The sequence below is a fragment of the Panthera tigris genome, chromosome A3 (genome assembly GCF_018350195.1).
Source record: "Panthera tigris isolate Pti1 chromosome A3, P.tigris_Pti1_mat1.1, whole genome shotgun sequence".
NCBI classification, from domain to species: domain Eukaryota; kingdom Metazoa; phylum Chordata; class Mammalia; order Carnivora; family Felidae; genus Panthera; species Panthera tigris.
The window spans coordinates 39,135,326-39,148,253 of record NC_056662.1 but is presented as its reverse complement, the minus strand read 5'-3'; the positions used below and the strand labels follow the sequence as shown (position 1 = coordinate 39,148,253).

The 12,928-nt window shown below is 38.7% G+C and overlaps 1 protein-coding gene across 1 annotated transcript in view; it reads right to left on the bottom strand.

Moving 5' to 3' along the window:
* The window catches only part of MACROD2 (mono-ADP ribosylhydrolase 2), a 2,018,887-nt gene extending 2,011,428 nt beyond the window's left edge, over positions 1–7,459 (bottom strand). Inside the window, exons 1-2 of the mRNA XM_042980930.1 lie at positions 7,190–7,459; positions 1,878–1,994 (exon numbers count right to left, since the gene is read on the bottom strand). Coding sequence (XP_042836864.1) covers positions 1,878–1,994; positions 7,190–7,235 — 163 coding nt within the window. The 5' untranslated portion in view covers positions 7,236–7,459. The remainder of the gene's footprint in view (positions 1–1,877; positions 1,995–7,189) is intronic.
* Positions 7,460–12,928: the final 5,469 nt, after the last annotated feature.

Genomic DNA, 12,928 nt, shown 5'->3' with positions numbered 1-12,928 from the left:
AAACAAAAAAACCGTTCAACAGAAATACAATTTTGACCACACCACCTCACTCCCCATGAAAGACTTTTAGTTCAAAACAGCATGAATGAAAAAACTGAAATATATAGAGCAGTTGTAACCCACTTATAAAGCTTATATTGGGATATAAGAGTAATTAGGGAATAACAATGAATAACTGGTGTTATTCAATGTATTTTTCTGATTTGGGGACATATTTTGGTGTCTGATATCTCTGAAAACACCCAACTGTGAGTTATCTGATAATCCAATTCAACCCTACACTGTTATATGAATATTCAAATAGAAGCAGCCAATATAAAGGCCAAGCCTTAATGCAGAGATGAGCAGACCCAACATTGGGCAATATAACCTGGTATCGCTACTGCTTTGTCAACTGTTCTGGCAGCAACAGAAATCCACCTCTATCTGAGAGGCAAAAAGTGTTTTAAAAGAACATCACGTACTATATCCTTAGAAAAGTAACCAGCTAAAACAGCAACTAAGAAAGAAAATCAAATGAATGAAGCACTGGAAAAAAAGAGATCTACTAGCCATAAAATAACGGAGTTGAAGTATTCAATACCAGTTTCTTACAAACAAAGAATAACTGAGACCCAAACAGGAAGAGGTGCATGGTCCTAGAACAAAAAAAAAATCTCTCCTGTTGGTCTCTAGTTCTATATTCTTTTCATTACACAGCACTACTTTCTCTATCAATGAATGATGTCTTAATCAGACCATTACTAAAATAATTTGCATTTATTTTGCTGAAAACCCTGGGCAAGCAGGTTAGATGTGTATGTCCCAATCAGCTTGTCCAATGATCCCATTATAACTTGAGGTAGAACTACTACCTTCACTTGCCCAAGGTCACATATGTTTTCAAGCAAAATCTGAAAGGACCCACATGTTTTGCCTTCTTGAAAAAGAAAAATTCTGCCTAAAATGCAAACACTGAGGTGAATGTGTTCTCTTTACAGACAGAAAAGCCTAATTGGGCTGTTGTTTCCCATAGATTTGTCCACTGGAATTCCATACTAGACTTCTTGTTCTAAACTCACAGTATCCTGTACAGTTCCATCAATCGAAGACCATAACCTGTGAAATTAGCATGTTCCAAGTCCCTTTCATAAAGTTACCTTTCTTTCTCAAATGTTAAAAATCCTGAAAAGCACCTTATTTCTTCTAAACTTTACATCCAGAGCAATGAGTGCTAATTCAGAAGTAAACATATTAAGTATCTATTAAATCTATTACATTGTTTTTTAAGAATTTCTTGCATCTATTTTTTCAATACTTAAAATTTCACTTATATTCTAACACATATCTTGACTCAAACAATCTATGCTATACTCTCATTAAATCATAAAGACTTTGACAGTAAATTTTGTAATACAAATATTTTACATGTAGACATAATACCATACTATACAAAACATATACTCTTCTTTAAAACTCTGTGAAATACTAGTTTTTCTTTGTTCTTCCTAACGCACTTTCAACTATATCCAATCCTTACAATAACTTAAAGAAATCCGATATAAATGAATCTAATCAAAACAAACTCAAAGGGCCACACCACCAAAGCACCAAATCCTTAATATTAATTACTCCAAGAACAACTATGGAATAGTTTTTTTAACGTGTCATATTATAAATGTGGATTGTAACATGACTTATGTTAATATAATTTCCTAAATTTAAATAACACACAATAGGTTGCTAAAAACAATTAAATGCAACCAAGCAATTACTTCAAATAGCAAAAATGTCATCTGTTTACTGAATGGCAGTTATTCATTTCTGTCAAAATTGTCTCGCAGAAATCATAAATAAATGGGAACAGTATAAACCTAAAAATGTTCTGAGAAACTTACCATCATTTTGGCTCTTGCCCTTCATCTCTTCCTTCCATGATAGGATGGTGTTCAGGGGAACATAGTCCCTCATGTATTCTTTGCGTCTCTCCTCTAAGGTCATCTTCAGTAAACGTTCTTGCAAAATAAAAGCAGAATCTCCATTTGTATTTAACTTTTAAATTCAGCAATTATTTTATAATTTAAACATTAATCATATAAACAAATCAAAGAATTAGTGTGGGCCTGAGAAACATCACAATGAAAATCTAATGATTTCATATTTGACTGTTAAAAAGTGTTAAGTTAACACCATGTTACTGGGGCATGTGGGAGGGAGGGGGAATCAAAGCCTGATGAGGAAGACTCTCTTGTGATAGACCAAGAAATAAGTGAACTCTTTCAATCAACATCTACTAACAGTCTACTATGTGCCAGTAATGTTTATACACTGCAGGTACAAAGGTGATCCTTAACCTTGAGGAGTTCACAAGACAAAATGGGAATGGATAATATACAAAATAACTGCTACATAAATAAAATACAAAATCCTAAGACAAATACATAGAAATGTTAAGAGCACAAGAAAGGCAGCTACCAATGTATTTCCTTAATTCTAAAATGCCATCAACAATAAAACTACACCTTCAATGTAATATCTTTGTGGAGGTGATTAAACACAACTTGCAATATACATCTTGGTAAGATTAAAATATTCTTCAAATGCACCTTAGAATTATTAACAGTTGGTGTCACTTACAAAGAAGTCACTGTTCTTGGGGTGTCTGGGTAGCTCAGTCAGTTAAGTGTCTGGCTCTTGATTTCCACTCAGTTCATGATCTCACAGTTTGAGCTCATGCCCCACATCAGGCTCTGTGCTCCACACAGAGGCCACTTAGGATCCTGTTCCCCTCTCTCTCTCTGCCCCTTACCACCTCAAAATAAATAAACTTAAAAAAAAAAAGTCCCTGTTCTTTATGAGTGGCAGGTACTTCACACATATAATTTAATGAAAATAATCTTTCCAACAACTCAGCAAAATTGGTATTATTTTTTTAAGGATGGTTTTTTAAGTTTATTTATTTATTTATTGAGAGAGAGTGTGCGCACACACACATGCACAAGTGGAGAAGGGGCAGAGAGAGAATCCCAAGCAGGCTCCACACGGTCAGCAATGTGGTGCCTGACACAGGGCTTGAACTCAAGAACTGCAAGATCATGACCTGAGCCAAAATCAAGAGTCGGAGGCTTAACCAACTGAGCCACCCAGGCACCCTGGTAGTATTATTATTATTTTGTAGATAGGGAAATGAAGCACATCAATGTTCAGCACCTTGTCCAAAGCAAGAAAGCTTTCCATTCAAATCCAGTCACATATCTCCCTAAGTCAAAAACTATAGCCTAAACTATTAGTCACTATAGTGTACTACTGTCACAGGAAAAGCTCTTCAAAAAAGGCGATGTGTTTCTGTATGCCAGCAGCCATGTATCATATACTTTACCAAAGGTCTACACAATGTAAAGAGATTGACAGTTGTACTCTCCAACTGTCTGTCAGCAGATTACAAGATGAATGGATTTAAGGACAGTACCTAGTTTCAGGTGTCTCTCATAAAATAATCACTTTAAAAGATTCTTTCACAGAAATAAACTGCCAAAGGTTTTAATATAAGTACAAGTGAATAAGAAATGGGGAGCCAACATTTGTCCTGCTCCTAGAACTGGCTTTTCTTCAGCCACATTAAATGATAATAAGATATTTTAATTAGATATGATAAAACCAAATCACAACACTACAATACTCAAAGGACAATACTGTATTGAATGTAAGATGCCTAAAGGGTATTCGAGTTGAAATCAAGAATATGGAATTCAGGAAAGAGGTTTAGCTTAGAGATTTTGGAAATTATGACCCAAACATCTGGTCCTAAAGGAAGTTAATAGGAAAAGGTAAGGGATGTGACCAAACCTAAAACAAAACAAAACAAAACAAAAAAAACACCATAATCAGGGAGTGTACACAAAGAGGAAACTTAAATGCAAATAAATAAAATGAAATAAAACTTAGATGTCACTGGATGTACCAGGTGAATCAAAGTGCCAGTGATGTAGACACCGGCAAAGTTATAATAAGTAGAAGAAGGGAAATACTGTCAATTGCTACAGGAAGATCAGGAAGAATAAAAATCAATAAGCCATTGGTGGAGTCTGAGTGGCTCAGTTGCTTAAGCATCTGACTCTTGATTTTGGCTCAGGTCATGATCTCCTGGTTTGTGGGACTGAGCCCCCATTGGGCTCTGTACTAACAGTGTGGAGCATGCTTGGGATTCTCTCTCCCTCTCTGTCCCTCTCTCCCTACCCACCTCAAAATAAACTTTTTTTTTTTTTTTAAGTCCTTCCTTTAAGATAGGAACAGAACTGAAAAGACAAAGGACATGTAAAGAAATGGACAAATGAGACTACAGGGGAAGATATTATGGCTGTTCGTGTTACGTGACATGAATTTTCTCCGTGAATTAAAAGGAAATGTCATGTGTTTGTGTAGGAGAAGGGAGGGGGGTCTTGATGGCATAGAAGCTTTAAGGAAATGATAAATTTGGAAGACTCACACAAAGGAGAAGGGATGACTAGCACTTACCAAAACACTACTAAAAAGTTCAGATCACTAATACAGAAATATTACAACATCAGTGATCAGGTTGAGAGATATTTTGAAGCAACTCACAGTTTTAGTAAATGTCAGAAGGTAATAGGGGAAGGCAACCAGGCCTCCCTGATTCCGTTTATTTAAACATTTAAGTATGGACACTTAGAACAGAAATAAGATCAATAATAAGAAAATAAAACAATGAGATAATTTATGTCTCAGTTCTTAAAATTATAATACACATTAAGTGGTTTTAAATTATAGCTCAAAACAGTTTATTTAACATATGTGGACTTGAGAAGTCCTTAGTTATTTGTTTCAACAATGAAACATACTGAGGACCACAGACATCTATACAGTTTCTTTAGCATTACACAAAACTTGTCCTTAATGCTTCACCTTTACAATGAATCTCTGCTCTATGAACCAAGCACGTAAGTAGGCAGACCTACGATTAGATGGCATACTGAGTAAAAGTATGTTTACAGAATGCCCTGACATTTCAATGAGGTGGGTAAGCCTTCCTTTAGATTTAAGTAACAGCTGCAAAAATATAATACCAGCCTCACAAGTGCAATGAAAGAAAAAAAGTCATGCATCCCATCAGCTTCTTTAATAGTAACAACCATACTGGAAATCCTTAGCTCCTTCTTTTTAAATATTAAATATTCCAAAAATAGACACCCTGATAAACTGAGACATACATTAAAGTCTTCAAATCACAATGTTTTTCCTTTAACATTAAACTTCATGCAAAAATAGGTTAGTTTTAGACAGGAGAAATTTACTTTGTTAGATACCTTTAATTGTGCATTTACTTCTTTATTTAGAAAATATTAATTTGGTTGTACTTTCCCCTACTGTTAGAAGAAAAAAAAAAATCAAGACATCAAAGATTCTAAAATGCCTGCTCTTCACAGTCCAAATATGTAGGTGTTACATGAAGGAACCATTGTAACATTGTTACTTTAGGAACATTATTATGACAGAAAAATAGTTCCTAAGCAATAATCATTACTTCATCAATAAATTATGTACTGAAAACAATCTCCATGATTTCCACTATTTTGCCTTATTAACAATACAAAACATTCCAAGACCATCAACAAAAATGGGCACAGAAGATCTTTCAATGCTTACAAGGTAAATCATTGTTAAAAGTGTGTTGAAAATAAAGTAACTACTACTTCAAAAACAAAGCAAGATTATTTTACACTAATTTATATCTACCAGGCTATTATTTTCAACAGCATTTGTTTTGTGACACCAGAATTTTTACTTCTATATAAGCCCATGATCATTAAGATAGAATTAAATGACATACAACCCAATCTTTCAATATTTTAGAGACCATTTTACTTGGATTGTTCAATTATATTAACTCTTCCCAGTAGTTCACTTAAAAAAGAATCCTTTCTTCATCCCCTTCCTCGGAATTATTTTAAGTAGGCCTTACATAAAGGATTCTTTTTCCACATTCATTCTCTTCCTTATGTCCACTGTTTGGCCTTAGTGTTCATAAAAGCCAGAGCTTGCAATAATAATCTACAAGTTTTAAGAGCTATTTTCAAGCAAATCAACTTTCAACCTAGTCACTCCATTATCCTTCTAATAAAAAGATAGGATTCTTCGGAGAAATTTGCACTACCCTCACCTGACCTCACTCTGGTACACAGGTTTAATCTATGTTAGCAGTAGCAATGCAAGTTCTCTTTGCTACTCTTCTGTAAAAAGCTACAGTGTGAAAAGAATGAAACAACTCCAGACACTAAAGTTTTATCTCAGATTTATCTAATTATGATGCCAGAGAAAAAGGGGAGAGGAAGAGAGTTGGTTCGCACACTTCTGTCTTACAGAAATCAGTGCCACTGTCAATCTAGCTGATTTGGATGAGCTTTGATGTGCACAAAATTCAGAGGCAAGCTCATTCATGGAGAGTGGTATCAGTTTCACAACCTTACTCTGAGCAGCTTCAGATTACGAATGGGGATGAAATACAGAGAAACACACTGCAGAGAAAGCCCATTCAGACTTCTCTGAAAGCGCTTATCCTCGCGGACAAGACGCCCGTTTTCAGTTTCCCCTAGAGTTCCAGGTTTCCAAAGTCACACTGCGGCGCAGAAGGAAGAGGCCTGGAGAAGGGGTAAACGCCCGAAAGAGTAGACACTCTACCAGCTAGGGGGTGGGGGGCTAGAGGCGAGGAGTGAATAGTTGAGGGTGAGCTGGGCGCGAAGGCGCAGCAGCTGCAGCAGCCAATGTGCCCGCCGGCGGGCACGTGTGCCTGGGACAACCTGGCCAGGAGTCCAAAAGTCCCAGCTGGGGTCCCAGGAGAGGGTGGGGGACCTGAACAAGTTGTGCTGCGGCCCAGGAACTGCCGCTCAGGGGTCTCCGCCACCAGCCAGGCGCAGGCAGCCCCGCATGGGAAGAAGGTGACCGGGCGCGGCAGGCAGCAGAGGGGCGTGCGCCCACACGTGTGCGAGCTGCAGGTGCCCGGGGGCGGCGCGTGCACGCCAGTAAGCGCGCGCGTGTGCGCGTGTGTACACACGGACACGCGAGGGAGGCGGCACCGGCCGGGCAGGCGCGAGACGGGAGCTCGGGCGGGGGGCGCCGCGGCACACACAGCCCTGACCCCCGCCCCCACCCGACTCCCACCCCCCACAGCCCCAGGACTCGACGGGCCAGTTACCTTTCTCCTCTCTCCACACCTTTTTCTTCTTGTTGCTGGGGTACATGTTGCCGTGGGGGTGGCTGGCTTTAAGCTGCAAGTTCCCCAGGCTCACGGGCAAACAGGGTGTGTGTGGAGTGGGAGGGGTGGGAGGGGACACTCGGGAGGAAAAAAGTGCAAGAGGCTCCGAGTCCCGCGCCGCTCGCCAGTCGCTTCTCTCAGCCCGCGCTCCGCTTCGGCTCCCACCCGCCTCAGCCCCGCGGCCGCCGCCAAAGCAGCACCTCAGCGCCTGTCAACTAGGTCACGCCTCGCGCTAACCTAACACCCGCGCAGGCCCCGCCTTCCAGCCGCTAGCCAGCGACGCCTCCCATTGGCTGCACCGCCCGCCGCTCTCCGCTTTCCAGTCACCGCGCGCCCCTACTTCGGCCCCAGGGCGCACGCGCAGGCGCAGGCTCGGGCCCGACGCCGAGGACGTTGGGGAGCTAGAGGGGGCGGAGCCAGGGCGCGAGGGGGCTGGAGAGGGCCTCGCGTTTTAGGAGGCGGGGCGTGGAACGGACGCCTGGGCGGAGCGTGAGGCTGCTGGCGCTACACCAGGCTTCGCTGCGCTAGGAGGACCTGAGGGCGTGGCCAAAGGGCCAGGTGCGCCAGGTGACTGGCTAACCAGCCGGCGAAGGCAGCCTGCGGAACTGGAAGATGGGAAAGTAAGAGGAGAATTGAGTCAGCGCGAATTGTTCGTGTCTACTCCAACTGACCAGTCTGAATGGATTTTATCAGATAATGTGAAGCTTTCCTCTTGGTGAGTAAATTATAACCAAAAAAAGTGAAAGGATCGGGAAATAGCTCGTCAAACTTTAGTAAAAATTAGTTTTCACTGGAGTTCTGTGAAGTTTGCAAAGAACAAAGATAAACTGAACTACTCAAGGAACTGAAAAGTAGTGGGCAACCAACATGTTACATTGGAAACAAAAATCTTATATCAAAGCAGATCAACCAGAGCCAGGTCATCTTATCCTTTTGTTCCTTCTCCAGTTGCTTCAACTCAAGGCACTGGGTTAAAGGACTGGCTTGATTCTGAGTAATACTTACCTGTTGGTGTTCTGAAAATACAGTTCAGGTGGAGCCAACCAAAAAAGTAGGGTGATCCAAAATTTAGATCCTCTCCCCAAATGCGTTACATTGCTAAATATTAGACCATCCACAAGGCTGATTTGGTGGATGTAGTGAATCCACATTTATTTGACAATTGGGGTGCTGTTTTATGTATTGTACTTAAGCCAGGTGTGTAAGAGCTAATATTTGCAACACATTTTTTAATAATAAAAAAGGAAGAAAGAAAGGCCCTGTTAAGAATTGTAAAAAAATGAAATGGTTTGAGTAACAGAACACTCATGAATATGATTCATGACATACTAATGTAATAATTTTTATTTTAATAATGCCTCTGCTTCTCTTTTTCTTTTAATGCTGTGAAATACATAAAAATGCATTTGGCTGGGAGAAATAAGGGAGGCTTCAAGAAGGAAGTGACATTTGGGCTAGTAATAAAAATATGCACTTATTTTTTGGCAATGGAAATAAAAGGAGGGCTCTGATTCAAGATACATTACAAAGGTAGAATCAGTAAACGCTGGTAATGGAATAGATTTTGGGAACAGAATGAAGAAGAGAAAGAAGATAAGAGTTTCACGGGTTAGTTTAGGAGGAGGATGGCAATATTATTAATATTAGGCAATTAAGAGCAGTTGCAGATATTGTGGGAAATATATTGAGTTCTTATTTAGAAATGCTAAGTGTGAAGTGTCTGCTGGAAAGTGCATCATACTGGGCACTATCTTTTTTGTTACAAGAGAGAACCTGTTTCCACCCCAACCTAGAGTTCATCTGTGCTTTCTTAGGAACCTTAAATATGCTACTGATTATTCTTTATTTCATGTCAACTCAAGGAACTAGAACCATACATCAACTTTTAAACTTTCTCAAGTCTCTTTCATGATAAAAAAAAAAAAAAAAAAAAAAAAAAAATTGCCCTGCGATTCCACAACACCTTCCAGCTACTGCATCTCCTTTCTTTCCAAATGGTTGTCAATACCTGCTGTGTCAGTTTCCTTACATCCCACTTCCAATTTTTTAGTCCCCTCTCTTCTAGGTTCTTTCCTATTAACTAACTGAAATAGCTCTTGCTAAGGTGACCAGTGACCGTCACGTGCTATGTAATCGTCATTTTTCAGTCTTTCTCTTACAAGATCTCTTGGCAGCATTTAATACTCTTGACCTCTCATTCTTCCTTGCAGCATCCTTTTCCTTCAGTTTTTCTCACCCTTTGGAGATTTCTCCTGTATGGCCATTCCTTCTCAGTTTCCTTTACTGGCCCATCTTCCTTTGCAGCCATTACATTTTGGAGTTCATTAAGACTTAGTCTTATCCCCTTATCTCTTTTCACTTTATACTTTTTTTTTTTAACAACTTTATCCGTACTCATGGTTCAGTTATAATAGTGATTTTCAACCAGGGGAAGTTTTGCCCTGTAGGGAACACTGACAATGTCTGGAGACATTTCTAGTTATTGCAACTGAGAAAAGAATGCTACTGGCATCTGGTGGGCAGAGGTCAAGGATGTTGCTAAGCATCCTAAAGTGCATGGTTCAGCCCCCCACAACAAATCATTTGGCCCAAAATGTCAACACTGCTGAGATTGGCAATCCCTGAGTTATACCAATGACTGCCAAATTTATTATTTTCAATAAAAATTTCCTCTTGAACTTTAGACCAATATGTGCTACCATACACTGTATCACAACTTTAAGAGGCAGTATTATGCACTGGCTAAAAGGTATTTGAAGCCAGACCATCTGGATTCAAATCCTACGTTTACCCTTATTGACTTTGTGACCCTTGGCAAGTTACTCAAAGTCTCTACACCTTGCTTATTTAAATTATTATATGGAGATGGTAATATAGTATCTACCTTGATTGATGTGAGGATTGAATGCGTTTAAAACACATAAAGTGACTAGCACCTAGTAAATGTGGCAAAGATGCTCACTAATACAATTTTCTTTCTCTTGGCCCATAGAAAAATGATGTTTCCCAGCCTCCCCCGAAGTTAGATAGGATGTGTAACTGTATGCTGAGTGGGTTATAAGGCAAAAGTGATGTATGCCATTCCAGGCCATCAAATCTTTTGTACACTTATGCATATTCTCTCTTTTCATTTCATGGTGATCTCAGAAGCAGCATGTCAAGAAGGAAGGAGCTTGGATCCCTGAGTCACTGCTTGAAGGAGTATCTCAAGGATCCAAGGAGTACCACATCAAGCTATGATATAAACAAAACACTTTTATTATGTTACAGCATTGGTATTTAGAGGGTATTTGTTTTAGCATTAACTATTTTGATAAAATACCATTATCATTGAAAAGTGTTAAATATTAATATTTACTCTCTCAAAAGTACCTGAAATGTACCATGTACCACACTGAGCTCATGATCTTTCCCCCACACTTAGACTTCTTCCAGTGTCTCTTATCTCTTTGAATGGCTCATCACCCATTCAGTTGAACAATCTAGAAACCTAAACACTATCCGTGATACCTCTTATAACTTTATTCTCATTTCAAATGAACTGCTATACCTTCTCAATTTTATCTCCTGTATCACTCTTGAATTGCTCACCTTTCCAATGACACTGCAATAAGCTCAGTGTGAATTTAACTGGACTACTACAAAGACTTCTTAAGTGGCCCCCATGTCTACTCTTGCCCCTCTTATGTCCATTCTATGCCCTGCATCACATTTTCAAATGTGATCATGTTGTGAAATGTGATCATGTTGTAAATCACTGTTGTAAATTATTCAATGACTTTCTAGTAGTCTTTGCAATGGACTTCATTGTATTCCCCCAAAATTTATTTATTGAAATCTTAGCTGACAGTGTTATTATATGTAGAGACAGGGTGCTTAGGAGATATTTAAGGTTAAATGAGATCATAAGGGTGAGACCCTAATCCAGTAGGACTGTGGCCTTATAAGAAGAGGAAGATATATATACATATATATATAATATTATATATAGATTATATATTATTATATTGCATATTATATAATATATATTATATTGTACATGATTATATTTCATATTATATTAATATGTATTATATTTTATATATATTATATGATATATATATATACATATGTATATCTCCATTCCTGCTTCTCCTCCTCCTCCTCCCCCCTTCCCCCTATACATGCCATGTGAAGACACAGTGAGAAGGTGCCCATCTGTAATATGGGACAAGAGCCTTTGCCGTAACCAGGCTATGCCAGCACTCTGAACTGTGAGAAAATTAATTTCTGTTGTTTAAGCCACCCAATCTATAGCCTTTTACTATTGCAGCCCAAGCTGACTTATACAGTCTTATAAAAACTAAATCATTAGGAATAGAAGGCTCATCACCTACCAATTATCCTTACCCCCACCACCCAATTTCTGGTTTCATTCATACCAACCATAGAGCTTTTCACTTCCTTGAACACATCTTATTCTTACCATGTGGCCTATTCACATGTTTGCCACTGTAACTGAGACATGATTTGCTTAGTGAACCCATTCTTTTTTTTTTAACTGTTCTTTTTTTTAATGTTTGTTTATTTATTTTGAAAGAGAGAAAGCACACATGAGCAGGTGAGGGGCAGAGAGAGAGAGAAAGAGAGAGAATCCCAAGCAGGAAACTGACATGAACTGTGAGATCATGACCTGAACTGAAATCCAGAGTGGGACGCTTAACTGACTGAGCCACTCAGGCACCCCTTAGTGGACCTACTCTTATTCTTATTCTTATTAAGCTCAAAAATCACTCCCTGGCAAAGCCTTCCCTAACACTGACCCCACCTGAGCCCTACCCACAATGTTCTTTTATATGCCCTCAGTGCTCATTTACTTCCCTATATAGCATTTTTTACACTTTGTAATTATAAATATATTTGAGTGATTCTTTTGTTAATATTTATCTTTCACTCTGGACTCTCTTTCACTCTCTGAGGACAGGAAGTATATCTTTTTGCCCACAGAGAATGACACAATGCCGGATACAAAATAGATTCTCAATAAAAATTATTGAATGAGAATGAGCGTCCATACAGAGATGTTGGTAAAACTGAGGAAGAGCACATGAGACCAAAAGAGGTTACCTTGGGGAGGCCATAATTTTAAAGCAAAGACTAAGAGAGTAACTGACGAGTGAAATTAACGAATGCCTGAAAAAGAATGGCATACATCATTAGCATATAGTAGGTATTCAATAAGTGAATGAATGGGTGAGGAAGTGATAGAATGAGTGAGAAATTGTGTTCAAGCAAGTAGAAAAATATTTGCAACTCAATTTTCAGAGAAACCAAAAATATGTTTTCAAGAAGATGTTTGTGGTTAGAAATATCAGATATCTCACAGATCAAGTAGGATGAGAACTGAGAAAAGATCATTGAATTTGTAGTCTATGTAAATCAGTGAAAATAAAAACAAGTAGTTGAAGAAAAAAGTGAAAAGCAATGAGAAGTGATTGTGGTCTGTTTTGTTTTGTTTTAATGTTTAGAGATTAAAGGATAAGTAGAGTACATAGTAGTTGGAAGGACACCAGAATCAAGGGAAAATTTTTCTAAGAGACATGAAATGAAATGAAAAGTGTTTAAATTAAGAAGATTGGTGACAAAAGATTGAAACAAAAAAGAGAAAAGAAGGACAAATGTCAGAAATACCAGAAAAAG